Source organism: Eucalyptus grandis, chromosome 3, assembly GCF_016545825.1.
Source record: "Eucalyptus grandis isolate ANBG69807.140 chromosome 3, ASM1654582v1, whole genome shotgun sequence".
Lineage (NCBI taxonomy): Eukaryota > Viridiplantae > Streptophyta > Magnoliopsida > Myrtales > Myrtaceae > Eucalyptus > Eucalyptus grandis.
The window spans coordinates 22,511,143-22,538,111 of NC_052614.1; the positions used below are offsets into that span (position 1 = coordinate 22,511,143).

At 39.3% G+C, this 26,969-nt stretch overlaps 3 protein-coding genes and 1 non-coding gene across 5 annotated transcripts in view; 2 read left to right on the forward strand and 2 right to left on the reverse strand.

The window, feature by feature from the left end:
* Positions 1-4,092: 4,092 nt before the first annotated feature.
* Positions 4,093-9,079, forward strand: LOC104436939 (serine/threonine-protein kinase AFC3). The gene is made up of 12 exons (XM_010049791.3): positions 4,093-4,395; positions 4,510-4,633; positions 5,420-5,446; positions 5,534-5,687; positions 5,772-5,820; positions 6,109-6,223; positions 6,387-6,478; positions 6,557-6,704; positions 7,746-7,810; positions 7,890-7,987; positions 8,223-8,328; positions 8,435-9,079. The coding sequence occupies exons 3-12, from the start codon at positions 5,437-5,439 to the stop codon at positions 8,570-8,572; spliced, it is 975 nt and encodes a 324-aa protein (XP_010048093.2). The 5' UTR covers positions 4,093-4,395; positions 4,510-4,633; positions 5,420-5,436; the 3' UTR covers positions 8,573-9,079.
* A 936-nt stretch (positions 9,080-10,015) lies between these two features.
* Positions 10,016-10,099, reverse strand: TRNAL-CAA. Its single transcript has one exon. It is a non-coding gene; the product is annotated as a tRNA-Leu (tRNA).
* An 889-nt stretch (positions 10,100-10,988) lies between these two features.
* LOC104436938 (DDT domain-containing protein DDR4) lies at positions 10,989-15,521 on the reverse strand. 2 transcript variants are annotated; one of them, XM_010049790.3, is made up of 11 exons: positions 15,249-15,521; positions 14,996-15,106; positions 14,069-14,155; positions 13,936-13,973; positions 13,764-13,845; positions 13,421-13,527; positions 13,180-13,339; positions 12,999-13,091; positions 12,711-12,834; positions 12,564-12,606; positions 10,989-11,865 (listed from the first exon to the last, which is right to left on the reverse strand). In XM_010049790.3, the coding sequence occupies exons 1-11, from the start codon at positions 15,426-15,428 to the stop codon at positions 11,322-11,324; spliced, it is 1,569 nt and encodes a 522-aa protein (XP_010048092.2). In that variant the 5' UTR covers positions 15,429-15,521; the 3' UTR covers positions 10,989-11,321. The 2 variants fall into 2 exon arrangements, with proteins under 2 accessions (XP_010048092.2, XP_010048091.2); XM_010049789.3 differs by having other exon boundaries at positions 10,989-11,868.
* A 4,884-nt stretch (positions 15,522-20,405) lies between these two features.
* LOC104436936 overlaps positions 20,406-26,969 on the forward strand; it is a 40,363-nt gene continuing 33,799 nt past the window's right edge. Inside the window, 6 exon segments of the mRNA XM_010049787.3 lie at positions 20,406-21,612; positions 24,193-24,337; positions 24,880-25,155; positions 25,315-25,482; positions 25,585-25,800; positions 26,169-26,263. Coding sequence (XP_010048089.2) covers positions 20,696-21,612; positions 24,193-24,337; positions 24,880-25,155; positions 25,315-25,482; positions 25,585-25,800; positions 26,169-26,263 — 1,817 coding nt within the window. The 5' untranslated portion in view covers positions 20,406-20,695.

A 26,969-nucleotide genomic window follows, 5' to 3' on the forward strand; every position in this document is an offset into this window, starting at 1 on the left:
TTGCCTATTGGAGTGTCAATGGTTCTGTTCAGTTAGGTTTTTTTGAAAAACTAAACCGAATTGAACCGTTAGAAAAATCTTCCGAACCAAACCGAACCGAAATTATGATTTGGTTCGGTTTTTCGGTTTTCGGTATTTCGGTTTTTAGGTATTTTTTTTTTTTTTTTTGGTTAAACTCGAGATTTCTCCACTTTTATTTGTCGGTTTGGTTCGGTTCGATTAATCGAGAAAAATCGAACCGAACCGAAAATTTTCGATTTTTAATGAAAATCGAACTGAATGAAAATCGAATCGAAAAAATTGAATTTTTCAGTTCGGTTCGGTTAATGACCCCTACTTTGCCTAGATTGGATGAGGCTATGATGGCTGCCCAAATTCAACGAGGGCCTTTGCGTCCTCACCTACAGGTGGTGAGGCTACATTGGCTACTTTTGGGACTAGCTTTCCCAAGTATATTTGGGTATCCAAGGCCCGTTTGAGCAAATATGGGGTGTTTGGGAACATTTTTGAAACTTGTTGGCCTTCCAAAGGCTGAAAGCCTAAGGTATCTTGGGAGCTGCCTTGGGCTTTTAGCATTCTTGGCATGCTGGCTGAGAGTGTATAAAAAAATTTCTTCCCAAATTATCTTTGCTGATTTTTCAATTTTTCAATGTTGCCCTCACTATTTATCTTCCTCTTCTCCATGAGCGATCGCAATCGCCAACTTGACGGTAACCGTCGCACCCGCTGCATTGCTATCTTCACGCGGAGGTCACTGGAGCCGCCCGACCCATCTAGTCGTAGATTTGGTCGCGACCAGATGTGGTGGCCGAGGCCGCGCGACCATCTAGTCATAAATTTGGTCATGATGTCGCGAAGGTTGCGACCCATCTAGTTTTGATGACCAGATGCGATTGTCGGTGACTGTTGCACCTTTTGCACCGAGACCTCAATGCGGAGGTCGCTGGGGTCGCACGACCCATCTGGTTGTAGATCTGGTTGTGACTAGATGTGATCACAGTGAAGGTTGCGACCAAATGCGGTCGTCGACAACTGTCTCGCCCACCACACTACGACCTTCACGCGAAGGTCACATGAACCCTTGCTGGAGGCTCACGCAACTACTAGATTTGCAATTAAATGGGTCGCGAAGGTGCAATCTCAAATTTGGTCGCCGCGACGCAATGAGGATCGCCCAACGCACCACGACCTCCATCATGGTCGCGCAATTTGGGTCCTGTGACCCTTCGGCAAGGGTTGTAATGACCAAATTTGATTGCCGTGACGCTTGTCGGACCGCCTATCTATATCGAAGGGCCTTTGTCGGATTGCCGACAAAGGGTCGGATTGCCTGCTCCTTGCGGGCAACTGCTTGTTCTTGGTTGAGGAACTTTTTTATTTATTTAATGAATAACAAAAACTTTGGCAAATATAATTTTTCCAAACACCATTTTATTCAAAATATTTCACAATGGATTTTTACAATATAATTTATCAAACATAATTTGCATTTTGGAAAACATCTTTAATTTAATGACTTTTGCATTTGTCCAAAGACTTTCCTCAAAAGCCTTTCCAAACGCACGTATTATCCTTACCCTAGGTGAAGGTTATGTTGTCCTTACCCAAGGAAGGAGAAAAAATAGAAATGAAAAATGAAAATTTAAAATTTTAAAAATAAAAACAAAAAAATATTGAAAATTTGTTTATGTTAGCACCGATGAGATCGAGTAAGACAGTCGATGTCTAAGTGAGTAATGAAAAAGTTATGATACTCAAAATAATGCTATACAAAAGTTATGATATTTACATTATTATTGCCTTGTATAAATTGGCTCAATTTCAAGTGTTGTGATTTTAAAACCTATAATGTGTTGATTAAGGATGTCAATGGTTTGATTCGGATTGAGTTTTCAGGAGATTTGAACTAAACCAAACGGTAGAATGAGTGTTCGACCCAAATTGAATGGAATATAACTCATTGAAAATTTCATTCGATTTGGATTTCAGTTTTGAGATTACATTCTTTTTATTCTTTTATTTTTATTTTGCGTGCAAGCCTTTTTCCTCCACACCACTTGAGCACCTACCATTCAAACATATTGTGCCTCATCACCTCCAACAATCATCTCATCTCGTCATTGGAGGTAAAGGGGCTGATGATGGTTGGTGACTTGTTTGGTGATAGATTGGGAGCCTTCATAAATCTTTTAATAGTACTAATTTAATCATAAATATTTTGATTTATAGTCAATCTTTTAATAGTACTTAATCATAGTTAATTTTTTGACTAATATTGATTGAATATTTCGATTGCCAATCAATTTGCTAACATGACTAGACACTGATGTGAATATATTTTTAGTAATATCTTATGATTTTTCAAATTTTATATGTATATTTTTTATTTCATTGGTTTTTTTTTTTTCCTTCTTCCTCCCATTGGTTGCTGATGTCCGACGACCGACTAGAGGCAAGGCTCGGTGAGGTTGGCCTCACCGATCGCTAGTGAGGCTCGAGTCCTCGCTAGAGGCTACGCAGCCATGGTCAAGGCATGACCTCGTCGGTCGGCCATTGCCTCTAGGTAGTCACCTAGGTCTAATAATTGATTGGAGGAAGGAAAAAGGGAAGGAAAAAAAATTTGAAAAAAAAATTAAAATGTTCACGTTAGTGCTGATTATGTTACATAAGAAAAGAAGTGTTAAAAAAGTCCTAAATTTTTTGCATTTGCGATAATTTAATCATAAACCCTTTTTTGTGCAAATTTAGCTATAAAATTTTTTAAGTTGTGCCAATACAGTCCTTTTTAACTAATTTTAGCTAGATTTTGTTGACTGAACACCAATTGACTAACGTAGATTGATCAGCGTTGACGTGGACAACTTTTAATAATATTTTTATTTTTCCTTCTCCTTTCTCCGACCGCGAGGTCAACCTCTCGCTAGTGACCATGAGGGCCACCTCAAGCGGGATTGGTGAGACTCACCCTCGCTAGATCTAGCGAAGTCAAGCCTCATCGACCAAACGCAAGGTCGCCCTTGAGGCATGGGCAATGACTCGCCCATGGCCGGCGAGGCTCAAGCTCGTCAAATTTGGGCGCGAGGCTACCCTCGAGACCTGGGTGACGAGGGTCAAGCCTTGCTCATGGCCAATGAAGCTTGACCTCGCTAGCTGAACGCAAGGCCGCCCTCATGGCCACTAGCAATCTGGCCAGTCGCTAGCAACCAATTGAAGAAAGGAGAAGAGAAGGAAAAAAAAATTAAAATATTATTAAAAGTTGTTCATGTTAACCGACTATCATCTAGTTAGCAAAATTCGGCCAAAATTGATTGGAAATGATTGAATTGACATAACATAAAAATGTTTAGGATTAAATTGATACAAATGCAAAATGTTTAGTATTAAATTTGTACAAATACAAAGGTTTGGAACTTTTTTAACACTTCTCCCCATAAGTCTTCTAATCAAAATTAGCATAAATGATTTAATTAATTTTATGTTAAAAGGTTTAGGATTAAACTAACACCGATATAATTGCCTTAGGACTTTTTTAACAATTTTTGTATTGAAAAAAAATAAGCAATTCAAACTCAACTAGATCTCATATTTCGAAAATCCACATGCAATGAATTTCCACCACATGAGTTAAAGAAATTTTAAGCGCAAATTGCCAATCAAATCAAGCAACTACATTGATACACGAGTAACATACCAATCTGTTCTGTTTTCACAATTTGTTGATCTAATCATTATAGAAGAATTTGCATCCTCGCATTACACTCAAGATATATAGGCAAAGTGTGTGAACCCATTTCACCCAAAATTTCTAATTTTTTCTCACTTTTGCTTTACGACTTTTCCTTCGAAATTTGGAAATAAATAATACCATCTTAGTTATTGTAGATAAATTATGGCTAAACTTTATAAAACTCTTCAAATGTCATTTGAGTTTCAAGAAATAGTGGGAAAAACTTATGGAAAATTTTAGTAAATATATAATTATTTTTAAGGGATATCAAAAAAATTGGCTTTTAAAATGAACTTATCATTGTGTTAAATTCAGTTTAAGATAAAAATTGTGTACTTGCTAAAACATATATATATAATCCTTTCTAAGGCAGTCACCACCATCACCGGCATATCCCTCGCTCGCGTCAGCACCTTCGTCTTCCTCAGAAGCGGACCGGCCAGAAAACCCTAATTTCATCGTCCCGTTCGCGAGCGAGCGCGCGCCTTTTCCCCCAATCCCTATCGATTCGCGTTGCAGATACGCGAGCGCCGGCCGGCGATCCTCGGACACGCGCCGTCGCGGTCGCGGTGGGGGAAGATCGGCGGTGGTGTGTATAAATCCATGGAGAAGGAGCGCGTGAGAAACGGCCTCGGCTCACCTGGGACGTCCCGCCGGCGGTGTCGGAGGTCCGTCGGGGGGTTTGGCGTGCGGTTTTGCTTGGGGGGGAGAGCTAGGGTTTCTGAATCGGGGGACTGGGTTTTTCTCGAGGTTTTGATGGGAATTTTTTTTTTTTTTTGTAGGCGAGGGACCAGTCTGGTTTGGCGGGTAATCATCTGGCGGAGCGGCACCCGTCGCCTCCGAAGAGGGACGACGACCGCGAGGGGCATTACGTGTACAGCCTCGGCGAGAACCTCACTCCGAGATGTACGTTTTCCGTGATCCGATGTCTGTCGTGTTGCGCTTGCCGTTTTGCCGTGACCGTGATTCATTCCTCTGGTTTTATGTCTGCTTCCTATCATTTTGGAGCTTTGATTGGAGAACGAGTTTTGTTCCTCTGCACGTCGCTCGTTCAACAAAGCATGTTTTTTTTTTTTTTTTGGTGGGTATGTCCTGGTTACGCTCGCGAAGTGGTTGTTATCTGCGTCTTTCATCGTTCTGTCATCTTAGTCTTTTTCGTTGTCTTGGCAAAACCACTTGTGTTTGCTGGATGATTATGTATTGGATGGTTATGTGAGTCGAATGGGTCCAGCCTCAGAAGCTCCTGTTTTGCTTGGTTCCACGACGCTAGTTCAACTTAATGTTTTTGGCCCTTTTGGGTATTGTGAAATGAGGTCTCCGTGTCTGGTCTGTTGTCTTCCAAGGCCCTTACTTTGTTGGTTTTGTGATTTGTGCTGTAATATCTACTTATGAAGTCAATTTGCCTAAGTTCTGGATTTTGTATTTTTTGGGATTGCTCTTCTTCTTTACATGAAAAAATCGGGTGCCCTTGAAAGGAATTTGATATATTTGTCATGGGCCTTCTTAGATTCGATGAATATGTTGTATCATGACTATAAATCTATCTGTGATTCGAGCAACCTTTTGAAATTATGTCTCGAATTTTATTTTATCCTACAGACATCTGGTGTACTTTTACTGAATCTTGTATTTGGTGGCATTGTCTCTTAGTGGGTTAGTCCTAATTTCACATGCAATTTTAATGTGCAACAGATAAAATACTCAGCAAGATGGGTGAAGGTTAGCCTGTCGAGAGCTCCTGCTGTCCTCAAGATATTTGTTATTGAGATTCTGCTTGCATCATTCAACATTGTGCTAGTGCTGTAGGCACATTTGGGCGTGTCTTGGAATGTTGGGATCGCCAAACACGAGAATATGTGGCTGTTAAGGTTGTCCGAAGTATAAGGAAGTATCGCGATGCAGCAATGATTGAAGTGGATATACTTCAACTCATTGCCAAGAATGATAGGGGCAGCTCTCGGTATTATTTATGTGGTTTTGGCTTCTTGAATTGCTGGATCAGATAACATGGTCTAATTATGTGCATCTTCATTGCTCTGGACAGCTGTGTTCAAATTCGGAATTGGTTTGATTACCGCGATCACATATGCATAGTGAGTGATCTGACTAACTTCTGTTGTTTTTATAGCTAATTTTGTTCTTTCCTCATGAAATCTCTCTTGAAACGCTCTTTTTAACATCCAGACTGTGTTCTCATTCTTATGTTTAATCACAATCATAACTGAAGTTGGTGATATTTGTGTCCATGTGCTGATATCAAGCTTGGGCATCTGGTTGAACCTGCCATTCTCATGTGCTAGTAGTTTATCAATAACCATATTCATTCAATTGGAAACTAAACAGAAACCCTTTTGTTGGATGCATTTGAATGGTGTTATCAGGTGTTTGAGAAGCTTGGACCAAGCTTATATGATATTCTAAAGAGAAATAGATATCATCCATTTCCTGTGGATCTTGTTCGAGAATTTGGACGTCAGCTTTTGGAATCTGTAGCATGTCTGTGGATTATTCTTGGCTTTTGTTTTAGTTTCTCATTCCAGTATTGTTCTCATAAATATTCCTCCAAAAGCCTCTTGCTTCACCTGGTTGCTTCCCAGGTTTATGCTTTCTAACTGCTGCTATATGTGACGTAGCGTCTGTGCTTTATTGCTTTGAGCAGATATGCACGATTTGCGCTTAATTCACACTGACTTGAAGCCTGAAAATATCCTTCTTGAATCTTCTGAATCCATTAATATTCCTGACTTTAAGGTACACGATCTCTTACAAATTGGAAATTGTGTCTTAATTAGGATAATTCTGTTTTATTAAAATTGTTGGATCATACAGAGGACGACCTCAGGTGCAATGCAGTATCGGTGCTTGCCCAAGTCTAGTGCCATTAAGGTGATTGATTTTGGTAGTACTGCGTATGATAATCAAAATCATAGCTCCATCGTTTCTACAAGGCATTACCGAGCACCGGAGGTTATCCTAGGTAACTGGCCATCCACACATTGAAACCTTTTGAACATTAGCACATAAAATTGTGCTTCCCCTGCTGTACTTGATTACTTTTGATGGTTTGTGTTCTGTTTCAATAAAGATTTTCATTTGATGTTGGTCTAGAAACTCTTAAATCCGTTATCTAAAAATATTTGATGTTGGTATAGAAACTCTTAAACTCGTTCCTGTTGATTTCTTAATGGAAGGTTATAATGTAGTAGTGATTGTTGTAACAGAGGAAATTTACAATACTGTGACTATTGGGTTCTGTTTAAGAGCTCTGGTCGTGAGTGTCCTCGATGTTGGTGTTTGGGATGTCACCAGTTTGAGGGATATAATGCTGTGGTTCATTAGTGAATTGCAAGTTGTCTTTCTTTTCCCAATCATATTAGATATTCAATTTATTGATTTTTTTTTATCTGTCGTGTGTTGCCTGATTGAATGGATGATGGAGTTATATGATTGGGAGAACGGATTCGATTGAGTGATCTAGGGGGGTTACTAATTTTTCCATTCTTATTATATATGGCCTTGGACTTTTTCCAAGTACCTGTATGCTAGCATCTGGAAAGTTGTCACCTTGAATTGTGATGGGAAGCTCTATAAAACTGATATAAAGTGGAAAGGAAGTTAAGATTAGCTTGACTTACATAGTGTAAGAACTGGCTATAGGATGGACATAGTTCTCTCTACATGACATTCGCCACTGTGCAGCCCAAAGCCTATTTGATTAGTATTAGGTCAGTTTAATCAGTACAATGATTGTTGATGTTTCTTTGAGTTTGTGGAGTTATTGGTTAGGTTCACATTTCAACTCTGAGTTTTTGTTTGGTGTGTGTTTAAAGTAGTGAATCGATGAGGTCTTTTTCATGCCTGAGCAGTTGGTGCTTAGTTGTATTTGCGGGTCAGGATTCTGCTTGTATGTTTGTGGTTATCAAATAAAATTGACTGTTTCAGCTGCCATTACGGTTTGTCAACATTTTAAGACTCACTTCTATTCCTTTCCTTTTTTTCTTTTGGGTGTCTTTTACAGGTTTAGGATGGAGTTATCCTTGTGATTTATGGAGTGTTGGATGCATACTTATTGAACTATGCACGGTTAGTCTTGTTGTTCCAATTGTAGCTCAGATATCAAATCTGGTGGAGGGAGTCCTTTAAATTGGACCTGTGTTCTCAGGGGGAAGCTTTATTTCAAACCCATGAAAATCTTGAGCATTTGGCAATGATGGAGAGGGTGTTGGGACCTCTACCGGAGCATATGATTAGAGGAGCCAAGTAAGTTCCTTATAACCTGTAATCCTTGTAGTTTTATCTGGTTCAATTGTTCCTTGGTAGACGTGTCTTTAAATGTCAAATTTTCCCCTGCTAAGAATGAGTTTGTGTAACGAGTTTCAGGAGTGGCTTGCTTTGGGTTTGGCGCATTTCATGTAACAGGATTGTATGGTCCTAGAGATGTTTCTTAATGTTTATCCTGTATTTAAATTAAAATTCCTTTTATTTATGTTGGCAGTAGGGGAGCTGAAATGTATTTTAGACGAGGATCACGTTTAAATTGGCCTGAAGGCGCAGTTTCAAGGGAGAGTATTAGAGCTGTGAAAAAACTCGATTCTTTACAGGTTTGCTTTTGTCCATTCTCCTTGGAGTTGTGGAAATTGATTCATTGACTTCCACTGATGGAAATTTTGCATGGTTTTGCTAATTTCATTTATTGTACTGTGGCAGAACCTTGTAGCTCAAAATGCGGACTCCTCAAGATCTTCTCTCACCGATTTGTTGCGAGGTTTATTGAAGTACAATCCATCAGAACGGCTCACCGCTCAAGAAGCCCTAAAACACCCCTTTTTCAAGGATATGGCCTGAGGTGTGTCCCGCAGGTGTTCTACACTAAAGCTGCTCAGATTAAGGAGTTTTCTCTGTGCATCTTGTGAAAACTGGTTGGTCTGGAGCGGAAAAGGAACCCAAGAGGCGGTTGCCCTGGCTTTGTAACATTGTGCATTTGATGTGCCTCTTTTTCTATGGCTAAGGCCTAAAAGAAAACTCCCTCTTTTCTAATGGGAAAAGGTTGTGCTGTGGAAGCATAGAATTTTGATCAGGAAGTCATGTTAAAGGCCGTCAGGAAGATACCATGACTAACTCTAACCCACGGAGTCAATTTAACAGAAACCCTCATGTGAAGTGTAGTTGCTGCTTATTGAAAGTACATTGTAGTCAAGCCCGGTCCTGAATTATACTCAAGACTCGATCGACCTTGGGGCAGAGTGACGAGTCGAGATTGAGTGGAATGGTATCGGTAACAGGTAGGACGAAAGTATAATATGTCATAAACGAGTTTAAATGGAATGACAGTCGAAGATCTCTTATTATTTTGAGGTATATGAAAAATTTCTCAGGTTGGACTTGAGCATTCAGAGGACTATCATAACGTAGGATGCGACGTCTAACATAAAACCCAACATTACTAAGTTGCATACGGCAAGGTCACGGTGTAGTGGCATCTTGGCGTGTCTTAAATGGACACACTTCGAATCTAAGTATCTTTTACCTGTGAAGATATGACTGGGATGAAACAAAGTTAGCTAATTCGATGTATAAAGTGATCTATCGTCCTGTTATGAGATGACACCTTGCGCATGGCCTATAATATACAACTTAACAAAAGTTAAACTTAGAATGCAAAGTAAGTATTTTCTCACATAAGCAAGGTTATTTTTAAGCTCAAGTCAACTAATTTTGTGGTGCTACTTGTGTCGTGTCTTGATGTCAACCTTCAAGAAAAGTATAAAAAAAAAAATTCTAAATCTATTGTATTGTGTTAGGCAAAAGTTGAAATTGAATTAGTACCAATGTGAAAAATTAAGGATTAAATTGGTCTTATTGAAATGTTTATGATTGAATTTTTATAATTCAATCATAAACAACTTTTTTGATACTTTCCCACTAACCTCAAACTCATGACATGGGTTCCAAGAATTTTACCAAACCTAATAAGATAGGGGAAAGTGGGTGATTTGCGCAATGCCTAGTTTTGATAATTTGTAAATTGAAGAAACCTTCTTTCACTGTGTCAATAAAGATAAATTAATTATAGCTCTGAACAAGATGTGTAAAAATCTTGCCCGACGATTTTCATCTAAAAGAGAAAAAGGAACGACCAATTCAATGGTGGTCACACATGCATTTAAGGAAGTCATGATATCAGTAAATGACATTGATAATCTTCTCGGCCAGAGGAGAAAGACGTTGCATTGCGTCAGGCTCAAATTACTAAAAAACGCAAGAAGTAAAACGTTGTGGCAGAAAATTTGTCAGAAGTGGGATTTGAACCCACGCCCTCTTTCGAGGACCAGAACTTGAGTCTGGCGCCTTAGACCACTCGGCCATCCTGACTGGAGCGAAGGTGATGTCCCATAAAATTAATTAGTTTAATCCATTTAATCTAATATCCTCAATAAAAGAGATTAAGGAAAGGTGATTTCAATCAAAGAGGCCCCGTAGACATGAGCCGATATTCATAGGACAACTTTCAAGCATAAAGGAGGATTCCTACCTTCCTCATGGAAATTTTAGCCTTTCAATTTTTCCCAAAGCGCTCATTTGCGGACACGTAATTACACGAACAATAGGCAACTGGTAATATGATTTTGATTAGAGTAAGCAATCTGTTGTGGGTATTCCGAAAAAGGGTAAAAAATATTTGAGCTCCACAAATGAAGGCTAGGTAGCTGAGTTCGAGGTCAACTTTATAGTTCTTGATATATTCCACCAAAGAGAGCGGCTTAACACCCAGGACTAGGAATCACGAGCTCATTTAGATCCTAGATGCCTTATTAGGGCTCAACAAAATTCAAGTATTAATAAGCTCCCACTCAACTGCAGCTTGATATCAAAATAGAAACCATGAACTACATAAATTATGATGAATTTGAATGGCATATAGGCTGAACTTGAATAATTTTCATTTGCACTAAGGCGAGCTTCGAAGGAGGCAGCTTACCTGAAGGGCAAGAAAAACAACTTGCTGCAAAAGCAGCCTATTTTACATCGCTGCTTGGAAGTTCTGCAGCTATCCAACATCCAATGCATCACATTATGGTTTACATAAGAGGATAAAAGAGAGAAGATAGGGTATCCTACCATCACTCATTTGAATGTTTGTTGTTTGAAAAGGACGGTTGGAATTCAATGTGAGATTGCATATATCGATTACCAAGCAAGAGCCCAATCTTTTCTCGGAATTTCCCCCCCAAAGCCACATGGCAGCACGCAACGAACTAAATTATGCAAACACTATTACAATAGGCAAAAAACCACTCCTGACTCCATCAGCAGTAATATCATGAACAGTTACTTTCCTTTTGCAGAATTAAGAAAAGATGTCCTAAATCATTGTCATGTCCTGGTAAGAGGGTGGTCAGGGTTGAGGGAACTTTCTCAATCGTAGTAGAAAGCATCCACAGAAAATTCTGCAAAAACTGACCTCCTCTGCCTGGAGATAATATGTGCAAAAAGGCGCATCCTGTCATCCATGTACAATGAGACAATTTTCTTGCTAGATCGCAAAATTCAAGGAAATTAATGGGCCTTGCACGTAACCTGACTCGCCTAATTGTTACACGTCGGAAGTGTCATCCTCGCTGTCACTAACCACAGCAGAGTCCAAAATGATCTTGCTGCTGGCGTTCCCTAATGGGTTTTCATCATCTGAATCGGGTATAATAGCCAAGTCTAGAGCAGAGTTTCTAGTGGGTCTTTGACTCAGCAACTTCTTCATGTGCAACGTCCCCATTTCCTCAACTGCATGAGCAGCAGCTCCAGCTAACCTTTTGCTCCAGCGCGATCCAGCCACTCTATGAGAAACATGAATTTGCCTCTTTGGATGATTAATATTAGAAGGAGAATCGATTGTGCTACCAAGGCAGTCCTCATCCGAGTTTTTTGACCTACTGCTATCATCATCAATGTTTTTTCCATCATATTCCTCATCCGTGTTGTCATTTCTAGCTCCTTCAAGCCTGTTAATCTGAGTCTCAGAAACATCATAGATATTGATTCTATCAATCCCTTCGTGTGAATGTGTCTCCTCATTGTGGCTATCATCCTCTTTACTAAGCTCACAATGCTTGTACTGTTTCCTTTGATCTTCAGCAGTCGACCTACTGAACAACAGATTATGTAAATAGCTGGTGCGAGAATCTCTGCATTTTCTTATTTGGCATCAGCTCTATGAGACTGAGAATGCACATCAGCTTTGTATGAATGAAATGCATAACGCATGCAAATGAGAAAAAAACATGCTTTATCAGAAAATAAGAGTAGACTGCCCTATGGTTCCACTTTTCAAAAAGTAGCTCACTTCCAACTCCTATAGCAGTTTTAGCAACCAACGATCTGGCAGAAATACAACTTTTTTTTAGTGCAGCAACATGATAGAGCATTTCTTGCCGTATCATTCCTTGACTGGCATAGCCTCTATCATTGTTCTCACTGCTTTTCTTGTCGAAAGCTTAAAGGTTCTGAGACATTCAATGCAGACTATGCAAAAAGCAGATATGTCATGCCCAGAATGGTCTTTTGCATTTATACTTCAAAAAACTAACATACTGGCTTTAGAATATCCAGGCCCCAAGCCCCTACAGTCTACACTTGTTAAGAGCACTACTTAGCGGTGACACAACATGATCGTAAGGGAAAGATACTAATGGTACCAAGATCTACAGAAACTATGATGTTCAGCTGCTAAGCCAGTAAAAAACTCAAATCTAGAGATTCCCTGGCGACACCTGACTTTAGAAGGAGAGAGTAAGTTGTATTCCATAAAGTATCAAAAGCAATTCAGAGAACAAGATCTTACTGTGTGACTTGTATAGCCTCATTAATGGCCCGATCATACTCCTCTGCACATGGAGAAAGTTGGTTTAAACTTCAAAAGCCAAATGACACCAAAAGTTCTGCCCAAACAATAGCAAGTTAACAGGTTGTAATTGAAAATCCATCATACCGAATGTGTAACTTATAGGCCGACGATTCCGGCAGGATCGAGGACGAGCAACTGCATAGGAACTCTTAAAATTATCTAGGAGCATCTTTTGTTTTTCTTCCCGCTTGAGAGCTCTTTCTTTGCTCTGTTTCAAAGCTAACTGATTCAGGTTTATATGATGAGAAAAAGTAAATGTAGACAGGGGAGATAAAGTAAACATGAAACTTGGAGATCGAGTTCTTTCCAACATAAATAGTCATGGTAACAAAAACAGGGCTGCATTTACATGAAGACCTTAGTAACACTTGCCTTCTTTATTTTCTGTAGGACAGGTATTATATCAGATTGTATGATTCTACTGACGGCAACTTCAGCTACACCTTTGCTTGATGCAAGTGCTTCCTGTCATTGTTAGCATGAAATGGGTGATTCGTAGAAGCTTAAACTCCCCAAAAACTAGAAAATCCAGAAACTACTATCACTTCCTTACCACAACTTCAGAAAACTCATCAAGATTAGTGGCAAGTGTTTCCCACCGAAACATTCTGGATGGTAGAGGTACACAGCGCTCATCCCTGTTGGTACCCTTCAACTTGGGAATACATACAGCCTTATATAGCCTGTACCCACCAGTTGCATTTCCATCATACCTACGTGACCATCAGAGGAAACATCACCATTTGTCAAACCACACATAATTAGGTCCAAAGAACACTCTTAGTTAGCAGTACCAGTAAGAAGTTCCATTTCCATGACTAGCAAGCTTTTCTTTGCGAAAACAAGATATGTGAGTTCCATCCTTAAGGGCGTTGTTTATGTAAGACACTGCATCATCTTGCTGCATGACATTAAAGTTCAGTAATGAGTTAGTAAAGCTGATAGAGAAGAAGACACTCAGAAAACTCATCTACAAAGTACAAATTTTGTTAGGTTCAGAAAATCTATTTGATATCAAGTGTTTAAAATTCAGAGTCACAGAGCAAAAAGCTTTAGATATTTCAATAAAATTTCCATACAAAAGCATACCAAGATCATCAGATGTATACGGAGCGAAAGGGAGAGAAAAAACATTACAATGGCTCGGAGTTCACATAGAGCTTTCAGTAAAAGTAATCGACCAACCGGATCAAGGTCTTTGTACTGAGATATTTCCTTCCTGATACAAGCACATAAGGCCACTTAAGCCTATATGTTTGAGTTTCAAGGGAAATTAAAGCAATCAAATAGATGGCCCGTGGAAAATTACCCATTAGCCAGCGTTAATGGGATATTCCCCTCAGCAACCTGAAATTTGGCCAGTCTCTCGTGGTCATCTACTCATTCAGGTACTACATGGGAGAACCAGATGCAGAGAACTAAAGAATTAAAAATTGACTTACCCACTGCCACCATGGGTCCAGTTTCTTACAGAGTACAGTCACCCATGCATCAGAACCATCCAATGCTTTGCTAATAGGCCGAATTCCCTGCTTAGAGTGAATGTTATGCTAATAAACTAGCACCAAATACTGAATAGAGTCCAACCCATAGAAGGATGAAAGAGATAGTTGGCAAGTTAAGATATAGACAAGGCAAGCTAGTTGCTTTATTCTACTCATTAAAATGAAAAAAAAAAAAAAATGCCATGCATTTATTCAGATTACATTGACATCAAATAAGCCACAGTATTGACGAATCTTCTGGGCAAACTAGATAACAAGCTCTTGCTGACATTCTCATGACAATCACGACTATAACCTGCTCTTGGGAAAACTGTGAGTAGACCATACCTCCAAAAGAAGTTCCAGCCAGCACCAAAATAATCTAGATTAGCTTAAAGAACGACATTCACAGGTGCGAGTTAAATATTCAACAGACTTTTATCTGAATAACAAGAGTCCAGAGAAAGCAAATTCGTTGCGCATATTTGCAGAAAATGCAGGTCAAATTTTCCTGCAGAAGTTACTAGATTTTTTTTAGTTAGCCTGTAAAACTTCTTTTCAAGCGGATGCCAGCATCCAAGATTCCCACCAAATATTAACCTTAAGCTCGTTTTGAAAATTGTTTCCCTCTTAAAAGTTAGGCTTTTCATGTCTAGTTTGACCCCCGAAAGTAAAAAATTCCAGTTTCTCCTCTAAAGCAGCGATCATTTCTGAGGAAATATCGGACCATCCAGATAGGAAATCCCAAGCATGTGTTGATAAATGTAACAAAGTAACTGGAGGCAACAGACTGAGTACAGACAAAACCATTTCCTAGCCGAGACGACAAGCTGAATAATCGTAGAAGCTACCAACGTAAGCGCAGGTTCATGACAGTGTAAGAACCTTCAAGAGCTTGATGTGGAGCTGCGCGATGGAAGAGTTCGGCCTGATCAGACCTCCTTCGATCTCCTCGGCGGACAACTTGAACTCATTCCCGATTACCGGCTCAAAAACCTGCAGGCAACGCAAACGATCATCGTCGAATCGACGGCGAACTTCAAAAGCATTCCGTTTCCGGTCCTCGTTCCGGAACCGGTAGCGATCAAAGCGAAACGTGAAAAATCAACGAGAGCGATCGGAGCGCGAGACGGCCTACGCTTAAGAAGTTGAGAACGGAGGCGAGCTCCCACCGCTCCCGCAGCTCCCGGAGGACCTCCGGGCCTACTACTTCTCCGTCGCGGGCGTCGTCCAGGATCGACGGCGTCGTCTCCCCCTCGCGACCGTCGGCCTCCGTTCCCCCGGCGCCGGCGGCCGGAACCCGGCGTGGTCGAGGCATGGCGACTCTCGCCGGAGCAGGATGGCCGGAGCGAAAACACCGCCGCGACACGGAGGAGGGAGAGAGGCGATGAAGATTACTTCTGAGCACGGCGGTTCGCGTTCGAGAGAATGGAGGTAAAATCATTTCGGTTTCCCGCCTAAAATGCATTAACCACGGTTAATCCATTTTCACCACGGTTAATGCTGAGTACACCGTAAACCCGGACATGAGTTAACTAAAAAAAATTTCGGCTGGTTTGTCCAAATTTAAATCTTAAGAGTCAAAACAATGATAATATGCATATTTATGAGTCAATATTTATGAGTCGATAATTGTAAGTAGTGAAAGGTTAGAGATGTTTTGAATTTAAGAAGAAAAAAAGAAGAAGTAAAAGTGTGCGCGCCATAAGATTTCAATTAAATGAAAATGTAAAAGTCAATTTAATTAAGTAAATTTTTTAAGCAAACCCTACTATAAAGTGATTTCCGACAACTTCATTATAATGTTGAGTAGAAATTTGGTCTTATTATATCCTATTAACATTTATAAATTATAAATATTATGATTGAATTTTTAACAAAACATAGTTTTACATTGTTTTAGATAAACACACGGGCTTTGAAATTTTATCCAAGCCCATTCAACAGGTCTAAAAAATCCAATCGGAGCCATCCATCTTATGGGTGTTGCTAGGGATTGTCAATACATTTATCGGGTCTATTATAAAATAGATGATCCAAATTTGAGAGTCGCCTAATATGTGTTGGTAATTATGTAAAAATAAAGGTTGTAATCGAACTTACTGAAAATGATATATGGAAGTTTTTCCTTTTCCCAGCAAATTTAGATCGGATTTTTTATCTCTTCGATGTGCTTGGGACGATGCTTTCATTTTCAAGTGGAGGGTCAATTCATTATCGTCCCGCTTTCAATGACCTCGACCACGCCCAAATCTACACATGTGAAAATTTATAAGCCCATTTATACATTATCGTAACGTCACTAGCACTTGGTTTAAAAAACAGGAAATGATGTGTTCAATATAACAAGCACGTGAAATAATTGAAGTAAATAACCAATTCTTTGACAATGTAAAAGAAATTATTGACCGCGAATACGAATACAAGCTTTGTAAAAGAAAGGTCCTTACTTGGTTAAAGTCGTTCAAATGGGAATCAAAATGATGTGAAGTTTGAGCAGCTTCGAAATTTTTCAGGAGAGAGACACGATTGACGTTCCTCAAAGCCAACACTTTCGCTTGTTGTTTTCTGTGCAGCCTTTGCATCATTCCGATGTGCATCCAATTCTCAAGGCATTATTTATGTTATTGATTTAGAACTACTTTGAGATGCAATTGCATCTAACCAAAGACGTCCGAAAAAACGAACCAAACACCTTTGTATTTGGTCAAGGGACTTTAGAGTCCCAAAGGGCTTTCCAAATGCCCAACCAAATAGGGCCTACAAGAAGGAGTCACGAGCCAAAAGTCTTTTAAGGAAAATAGGATTGAAGAGGTGACTAGACCAATCAAAATAACTTTGAATTTTGTAGGGTCTAAAGTTTTTGGGGTGCTCTAGAATATTCTCAAGGGCATGGTGGAGAATGTTCACTCTGCTCTAAAAATTCTTATGCTCAGTGGGGTATATGATAGATAAGGCGATTGCATCTTGACCATATGATGAGGAAAAAAAATCTACGGTGATGATTTTGATGGGTTATGCTTATGTATAGGGGTCATCTCACGAATCCAATTCAAAAATCCAATTCAAAAAGAGTACTATAACATTTTTGCCCAATGCCACCATTAAATAAGAAGAATATGTATGTTGGTGATTTGAGGGGTCATGCATACATATATACATTTATACGTTGGTCATTATTCTATTTGTGATATCCCACAAATACTAACGCGAGGAGAGTCAAGAGCATTCCCTGCATGACATTTATCTCTTTTATTTATCACTAAGTAAGTCTGGGAGAGTATCGCTTTTTAGATGGAGCCGATCTCCATTACTTGTGGAGCTATCGGTTTGGATTTGAGAGAGAAAAAATATCGGGCTTCTAGTCTAAAATTTACTAACCATGGTTAATTCGTTTTTATCATGACTAATATTGACTTCACTATTATCATGGTGTCCAAACACGACAGTGAAATGAAGCTTATAAATTGATATTTTTAAATAATATTTTTTTTATTATAATTTTTTTATGTTCTTTACATTTTATTTTTTTTTAAACTTTTGGGTATGAGGTTTAGCAAGGGCCGTTGGCAAGGGTCGGGATGCTCTCACCGAAGGAGAGCAACTTGAAGTGTCGATCAAGCAAACGACCACCCGAAGAGGCAAGGAAGGCAAGATCCAGCTAAAGCACTACGACTGCAAGCTGATCAAGAAAGGAGAACATTTTCTTGGGCAAATCAAGGTTGATTCCGACGATGCGAGCCACACCAGAGAGTTAGCTTGCCAATGCAGATGAGAAGGAGCAAAGCCACCACAAGTAGAGAAGCCAATGGAGGGTCACAACGTGACAAGGTGGAGGATACAAAACACATGAAGGCCGAAAAGAAGGGGGTGAACGAGGAGAATAAAGGAAGACCAAAAATAAAAGGGAGGTTTCGCAAGCCAACGAGATGGGTAGCTTTGCCTCTTGTTTGATCCCATTCTCCTAAATAGAATTTTATCTTTATCAAATCAAACGCTTCCTCTTTTTCTTCTTCTCCGTCTTTCTCTCATGTGCCTTGGAGCGATTTGATTATGAGTATGTTGCGACCTTTCTCTTGCCTAGAGCTAGTGAGGGCCGTGATGCCTTTGCCCACTGCCGGCGAGGGTCAATCGGTAGCCTTTGCTAGCCATATAAAAAAAAGAAGAGGTAAACAACACTAAAAAAGAAGGAAAATTTGAAAAACTACAAAAAAATATTAAAGTATTATTAAAATTATTTGAACATTAGCGTTGCGCATGCTACATAAGATCATCATAATTTCCAATTAAAATATGTCAAATGGAATCAACCAATACAAATGCAATTTATAATTAAATTGGTTAAATTAAAATATTTAGAACCAAAGTAGTACCAATGTGATAAGGTTTTTTTTTAGGTATTTTTCCTAGATAATATGTAGGGAGGAATTTAGAAAAAAGACATCGAGGGGCTGATGATAAATAAAAAGTCCTGCTTGTTTGCCTAAATTTAAGTATAACCTAAAAGTATTTTTTTTTGTTAATAATTGTGTGTTATGAAAGTTACAAGTATTTTGAGTCGATAAAGTAAAAGGGTATGTGTTGAAAGATTTTGGTTGATAAAGAAAAGTAAAGTCAATTAAACACCTTATATACATTTATATATTTGAAAAATATAAAATAAAATTTCCAACCTAATATATAATTATTTGATTACAAAATATGAAAAATATATTTTCTGAATTAGATGGATAATGAGAAACGTGATAGCAAGTAATTTATAGAATATTATTGGATGCATTTCTTTTCAATGCATCATAGTTATCGATTGGCATATTATAATTTGATTTAATAAATATACTTTGGTGTCTTGGTATATTTATCATGTGATAAAATCGTTAATTTAATATAATGATAAGAGATTACACTCACAAAATTATGATCTTTGTATAATTCACCAAAAAAAAAAAAACGGAGATGATGTGGGCCTATCCAATTCTTAAAATTCCTAATTTTTAGGAGGGAAGAGGACGAAAAATGACTTCCAACTTAAAGAGTATTTTGGGCCTACCCACTCCAATTATATAAGGCCTTCACTATTTTCCTGGGAAGGGGCTGAGGCCCACGGGCCTTTTTTGGGCCCGATCTGGATGATCCGGATTAACGTCGAATGGATACGATTTAATATGTTTTCGTATTTATTTTAATGAAAAGTAATTTATAATTTTATTAAAACGTTCCGACATTAGATTATATTTTATAAGGTTTATATTACACTAGGCTTGGCCCGTTCCAGACATTTCAATATATTTAAGATTTGGATGATGTTAAGGCAATACATAAGGCATCACAGCAATATATCGAATTACAATACCAAATCAAGCTAAATCTACCTTAAGATATTTCCTTAAAATCTTTCTAATAGCAGGTCAAGCCAAATTCAATCAACCTGAATATCAAAAGACATTGAAATATGATATGGATAAAATTTGGCGAATGCGCCAATGCCTATGTTGGTTGGGACATAAAAATAATAAACTGTCTTCTCTCTACGTGTGTCGATCCATATGTTACAAATCCATTGAATTTCATTTATCTGCAAATTTGTCATCCCAACTCTAAAACATAGCTTGCTACTGCTCAAGTTTGCGACATCCATTTGAGCATTGGTGAGCTCTAATAAAGACCATGCGATCACTCAAGCTTAAGGCAACTACAAAGCTCTTTACTAGAGCTGCCGGCCTCTTGAGCTTGTTGTGGCCACTAAACAAAAAGGTCAGTTGACAAAAAATAAAATTTTGAGCAAGCTTGAGTATTCAATAATGATCGAATTCAATATGTATTTTCAACTTTCTGTGGCCACGTCCATGTCTACGTGATTGTTCACATTACTAGATTTGGTTGGATTTTAATGAAAATTTGTAGGACAAAAATAACTTGATTTAGCCACTAGTGAGCAGCGCAGTTTATTGAACTTTACTACCTTACTGCATGAGGGAATGAATTCGAATCTCCGTGTTGTCAACACGTTTTAAATGTAGGGCAACCACAATGGTAGGGTCTTGTACTAACTTCTCTCATGTATTAACGCTTGGTCCAAGATGTACCATGCACTCTATGGGTCGTGTTTTACCCGGCGTAAGCCTGGCGGGTCCGGTTGATTTGGGGCATAAAAAAAATAACTTGATTTTATAAATTAAATTTTAATAATAAGAGAACAACGGATATATAGAGAGCTGTAGAAGTTATAAAAAATAAAAATAAAAAAACAGAAAAAAACAAACCAGCGCACTACACATTGCAGTTTCTCCGAGTACCGGAATTTTGTCGGGGAGGGGGATCATCATCATCACCTCCGAATCCACTCCGAAATCCTTTTCTCGCCTCCAGGATTCTCGAGAAAATTTCGACCCCCCGGGCTCCCCGATATTTTCTCTCACTTTCTCGCTCGCTTTCTCTCCCCCCGCGAATCGAACGCTTCTCTTCTCTCGCCGTCGATCGCCATGCTCGCTCCGCCTCCGGCCTTCCTGGCCGCCGCGGATCGCCGGACCGTCGATTGAGCATCGCGCCGGATTCACCTCCCCTTCCTTTTTCCGGTCCTTCCCGATGGAGAAGGTGGACAAGGAGACGGGGCTCCTCCTGCGCGTGGCCGCGAACCACCTCCACCTCGCCCAGTTCGAGCCGCTCCGGGCGATCCTCCTGACGCTGCGGGCCAAGGACCCGGACCTCGCGCTCGACGTCCTGCAGACGATCGTGAGCCGCGCCGGGCGGGTGGAGCACGTGCTGTGGTCGCAGTCGTGCCCGAACCCTTCGCTCCTCGCCTACCTGTGCGCGCTCGAGCTCCTGCGGCTCGAGAGGCCGCTGACCGCGTGGAGCTTCGACCCCGAGGCCCTGCGGCTGCGCGTCGAGTTCCTGTTGTACGTGCAGAGCCTCAGCGACGGGGTCGCGGCGAAGATCCGGATGGACGTGGACGGCCGAGGTGCTGGGGGGAGTGAGGGTGGTGGTGATGGCACGTGGAGCGAGAGCAGAAATGAGGATCTCGGGGACGTAGATAGGAGATTGAATGATTGTGGTAGGGTCTTGGGAGTGTTGTTGGAGTTAGGCGTAAGGAGGTTGAAGGCGGATGTTATGGAAAGTGAGGGTGTCGATAATGGTGGCGCAGAAGGCAGCGTGAGTGCTGGCACGTCCTCAATTGATGAAGAGGAGTTATCGTGTTTGGGGGCCATAGTTCCAGAATATGCAGAAATTTTCGATGCGTTGTGTTTGAACATACAGAGGCAACTGCAAGGTTGGGTGGTTGATGAATCTGGCTTAGCATTGATGGTGCATAGGCATGGGAAGACTCGGGCGGGTTTGTTGTTGGAGGAGGAAGATGTTAAGATTATGGGTTTGATGCAGAAGAGCATTCAGTTAGCTCATTTAAATGCAATGAAGGAGTGTGTCAGTGATGGGAATGAGGAAGGTGCAATTGATCATGTTCGTTTTCTTCACCTTGACCATGGAGTAGATGAAACGGAGTTCCGGTATGTACTCTTTTTCTTCCAGGAAGTTTAGGTGTTACCTTAGAGGTGGACACTATTTAATCGGTACCATGCAAATTCTATGTTGACAGTTGGAGATTTATGCGTTTATTAAAGTTTCGTTAGCTAGCTGTAATTATCTGCTCTACCCCTTGTCTTAACTAATGTCCAGGTGATGTGCAATTCATCTCCAGATTGGGTGAAGTTGCTGTTAGTTGGTGTATTAGTTTGATAATGTCCAGATAGCCATATCTTGTCTGGTTCTGCTTTAATGGTTTGTTGGACCAGGAGTTAGAAATACTCTCCTTTGGTTCTTCCTCTTATAGGGACGAAAAATCATGTCGGGTATGTAGATGAAGCATGTTTGTTGGGACAGGAACTGTTTGGATGCTCCCTGGTTGCTAGTTGATGAAAATATCACCATTCATATCTTTTCACGTTCTAAATGAAAATCTTTGTGAACAACAGGCCTTCTAATTGGAGTCTGCTGTAAAGATCCTAATATATGCCAGTTTCTATATAGCATCCCATTGTTAAAGAGACTGAGATATTTAGATTAGGCCCTTTTTGTGAAGGTATTAGATTAGGCCCTTTTTGTGAAGGTAGTAGTTTAGTCTCTTGCATTTCACTATATCTCATTTAAGTGCCCCTTCATTGTAGAGTCCCATCTAATCCTAAAGCTTTTTAATACACTACTTACATCATAGCACCTAGATAATGGTAGGACCAACTTTCTCGTAGAAACACCCAATTTCAACTCTGTATTGTTATATTATTGGTATCAATATCATTGCTACTAAATGTGCTTATTGAACAGCCTCATCTCTATTGCGGTTATCTATAATAAGGTTCAAAGTAAACCCCCATGATTGAGTCATTGAAAACTTGAACAATTTTTTCTTGTTGTTATTGAGCTTTATCTTGTGCAGGGGTGACCTTGAATGTCACACAAGATTCTGATGTGCAATTTTTGCTATTCCTTATTCCTCATATTGAGTTGGCAATATCTTCATCATTCTTGACCTTAAATAGATTAGATGTGCAGTGAAGCTGATCACTATTCCTAGATCCTAGTCCTTGCTGCTAGTTTTTCGCGTCCCATATATATATTTTTAACATCTGAAAATTATTTTATACCCCTTTGGTTGTTGGTTTTGCTTAGTATTGGTTCCTCCTCAATACCCCTTTTGTTAGATTCCTTTTTTCAATTTTATTTTGCTTGGTAACGGCGTTAAGTAAAAGGAGTATCTTTTACAACTCTGTCCTGTATAGATTGTCACATCATTAATAAATTTTTGTTTCTCATAGACAAAGTGAAACTGAATAAGAGCTGGAGAAAGAGCTCCTGTGGAAAATGCTTTCCGTATCCAAAGAATTGGACAAAGAATTGTTTGTAGTAAACCAAATTAGGCGTATATTTCTCCTTATTTGGTTTTGAAATTTTCACACTTGACACTTCATATTTCGGCACCATTTTCTAGGTAGGATGTAAGACTTGGGGAAAGTTCTTTCTTTGTAGTAGCAGCAGCAGCAATTACACTGATGACAAGCCTCATCCCACCGAGTGGGGTCAGCTACACGAATTACATTCTGCATTTGGTGTTTGATTTTTTAACCTCGGTCAAAGGTTGTTTGGGGGTTTGGTGGGCATTTACATATGCTGGTGGGTGATAGAGTGGAGGAGGCTTGGTTGATGTATAGATTTAGTAGGGAGTAGAATATTTTGCTGGCGTTTGGTGATTTAAGCACAGTATTTAGTTAGACTTCTTTTGCTGTAACTTTTATAATTTATTATTTATTGCCGAGAGTTGAACACTTTGTGATCAGTTTTCGGGTCGGTATCATCTGGGGCATATATTCTGCTTTACATATAAAGCCGTTATTTCTGTTTAATGTGACCCTGTTTTGCGGAGTTTGGATTGGGGGCTTATAAGCATTTTTTGACCCTAACACTGTCAGATTATGACTGGTAACACTGGAAAAAGTTTCAGTTTATTTAACAGAACATGTTTAGTGGGATCCCTTCTTTCCAGATTTTTTGATAATAAAAAATAGCTTTTGATTTTTGGAGAACAATTGGGCTTCCTCATTTCCAGATATTTGAAAATTAGAAAAAGCTTTGGAGATTTGGAAAAAATAAAATGCTCTGGTTTTATATGCCAACTGAAATGGAAAATATCAATGTCGTGAGAATTATTCTGGATTTCTTCATTTCCAACAAAAACTGGAACTGGAAGTTTGAGGGATTCTGAAACATGATAAATTGAAATTAATATACTTAAAAATCGTTTCAAGAAAAGGAATGATAACTGAAAACAGATTTCAGACAGTTTTGGGTAAAATTGACACTGGGAAGACTTCTCTACATCTTAACGCACACTCAAATTTTCTGTTGTCTTTTAGTCGAAAGTCATATTTTGGAAATATTTTTGACGATTGCCCTTAACGGAGGAAAAGGAGCTTTAGTTTTACTAACTGTACAATTTCCGAACTTCTGCATGTTTCTTTTCTTCTTTTACCTTTTCAGTGACTAATCTTCTTTCAATTCTTCTTAATGCACTCAAACTTCTAATGTCTTGATAGTGTGGCATTACAAGATCTCCTCAAGATGCTTTTGTCAAGAAAGGGAGGATCTTTTGACTCTTGGCTTGCTATGCGGGAAAAGTTGCTTTCCTTATATGCAAAAGCCCTTGCAGCAGACTGCCCACATCTTGTACAAATGATTCAGGTGCTATTCTTTTTTCTTGGTGATGAATTTGGTTGCCTTGGGCGACGGGACATTTGGAGTTGAAAACCATGGGGTTTATCTTAACTGGATTTGTTGATTGAGAAGCTTGAATTTGATTTATTTATAAGCTGATGGTTGGATAAAATTAAAAGCATCGGGCTTGAAACTCTATAAATTGTCCCCTGGTAAATTGTTGGCAATAGGATCTTGGGCGTATGCAACTTTCTCTGTTCAGGGTTATGCTTAGGATGGGTCGTAAGTGGGTGTTTCTGGGACAGTGAATCTCAGTTCTGTGGGCTAATTACTTGATTGCTGTGTTTGACTGTCAGATAAAGCTGGTGAATTGTGTCTACTTAATCAGATCTAGTTTGAACTGGCCTGATGGCAGAATTTGATTCAGTTCCAGGCCATGATGATTTGATTGAATTAGCCAATTTGATATTTTGGACATTCATCCTAGCATTGTCTTGCTTTATTATGCCAGTTAGATTGTAAGATGTCTTTCTAGTGAAAGAAAGTTAATTGGTTGTTTGTTGATGCAGGTTATTCAGGATGAGTTGCTTTCTGAAGACATTGAGAAGTACAGAGCACTTGACAAGCAAATCCCGCTACCCCTTGATTGTTTTGAAAAATATATGGAGGAATCTGCACCAGACATGGACACAAATGCTAAGTCCTCACAATTGAGAACGACTGTTAGTGCTTGCATGCGAGATATGTACCACTATGCTCGAGTTTGTAGGTTACATGTACTTGAGTGTGTCATGGATACAACTATATCTTTGGTGAAGAAACAACATCTCGAAGAAGCTAGCAATGTACGTGTCCAGTCTTATCTTTAGCTGAATACGTGAGTACTGAATTGAATAGCTAATCTGTCATATTTACTTGTGAGTTGGTTATACTTGTAGCCTGCAGCTATGACGCATATGTGGTGTTAAATCATGTCTGCTTAGTCTTATTTACATATGTCACAGGTTCTTTTACTGTTTCCCGGGCTTCAACCACTAGTAGCTGCAATTGGTTGGGATCTCTTGCCTGGTAATACGTCAGCCCGTAGAAAATTGATGCAGTTGCTGTGGACGAGTAAATCACGAGTGATCCGTCTGGAAGAATCAACTCTTTATGGGAGTCAATCGGATGAGGTACTCTTATTTATCGTTTATCTTTCTTTATTTATTTTCTCAAACATGTATATTTGTGTCCTCATATCAAATGTGTATTTGTATGTCTTTGCATTTTGGCAGGTATCTCGCATGGAAAATCTTTGTGATTCATTATGTTATCAGCTTGATCTTGCTTCCTTTGTTGCTTGTGTGAATTCTGGTCGTACATGGAACTCAAAGTCCTCATTACTGTTGTTTGGAAAAGAAGATAGTACATCTATGTCTGAAAATGCTGATTTGGACCCCTTTGTTGAGAACTTTGTATTGGAGAGGCTTTCTGCTCAAAGTCCTCTGCGGGTAAGACCATCTCTTGGGGCCTAGGCACCAGATCTTTTAACCGTATTGCAGTTTCCATATTTGATGAGTGGTCTATGGAGTTTAGATTGTAGTGTACTAATTATTTTTCCTTTCATTATTTACTATATTCTGCAACTTTGATTTTTAGCATATGAAAAAAGAAGTTGCTGATCTTATGGACATGCCTGAGTAAACAAATGCATTCTGAATGGGTTGATATGATATGATGGTCATCAGTCTGCTCTTGTTTTTTTTTGCAGGCCTTTCTAGAATTTAGGATTCATATGATAGTGCATGTGCTATTGTGCGCTTATATGTTTGTCTTAAATGCTGTTTTTGCTAATTTGGGCACAATATTTTCCGGACAGGTCCTGTTCGATGTGGTTCCTGGTATCAAATTTCAAGATGCTATTGAATTGATAAGTATGCAACCCATTGCTTCTACTACTGCCGCCTGGAAGAGGTATATGCCTATGCTTCTTTAAATCAAGATTTTACAATAATTTAATTTTAAATCCTCATTGTTGTTCTTAGACTTTCAGCTTCGGTGATGTAGAAACTGATGGAAAGACTATTCGTGAACATAAAACCTTAGCATCAATTGGCTGATTAGCACTCACGTAAATGAATCTTTCATTGGTTTGCATGCAAGCACATTGTTAGCATTGCTGCTAAATGCTGAAGTGGGTTCCACTTCTTTTGGCCTATATAAGTTTCAGTTAATACTTATTTTACTAGTATGGTTCCTTAGACACTTCGAACAACTATTGAACTTAAATCTGTCTTGGTTCTCACAAATGATGTTCCATTTCTGCGTGGTAAAAGAATCTCTCTTTTAGGTTTTTGTGTTGAAGAATGGTCTAATTGCAGCTCATTATATACATTTCTGCCAATTCTTGCTTCCTGTGAGATTTTTTGGGGTCGTTTTAAGACCTTTTGTGCGATCAGTGGGTTTGTTATGTTAGAATGTAACATGTTTGTAAAGTGGGTTCTGTATTGATATCTTCAGTTAGATGAATTCTGGTGTGGTCCATTGGATCATTGGTGTCTTTTTATAATTTTTGCCTCTATTTGACAGCAAAGTGTACTCCCTCCGTATTGTGTGGTTTTTCTGTTTTCAATGTGGTTTAGAGTATTCTATTCAACTTGACTTGCTATTTGCAGTTTTT

What these genes read in the sequence shown, in the direction of transcription:
- LOC104436939 (XM_010049791.3), top strand. An exon ending in AATGATAGGGGCAGCTCTCG is followed by an intron (nt 5,688 to 5,771) that starts GTATTATTTATG and finishes TGCTCTGGACAG; the next exon opens with CTGTGTTCAAATTCGGAATT. An exon ending in AAAAACTCGATTCTTTACAG is followed by an intron (nt 8,329 to 8,434) that starts GTTTGCTTTTGT and finishes GTACTGTGGCAG; the next exon opens with AACCTTGTAGCTCAAAATGC.
- LOC104436938 (XM_010049789.3), bottom strand. Translation starts at nt 15,428, where the DNA reads ATGCCTCGACCACGCCGGGTTCCGGCCGCCGGCGCCGGGGGAACGGAG. An exon ending in TGGACCCATGGTGGCAGTGG is followed by an intron (nt 13,974 to 14,068) that starts GTAAGTCAATTT and finishes GCCAAATTTCAG; the next exon opens with GTTGCTGAGGGGAATATCCC. An exon ending in GAGGCTATACAAGTCACACA is followed by an intron (nt 11,869 to 12,563) that starts GTAAGATCTTGT and finishes TCTGTTGTTCAG; the next exon opens with TAGGTCGACTGCTGAAGATC.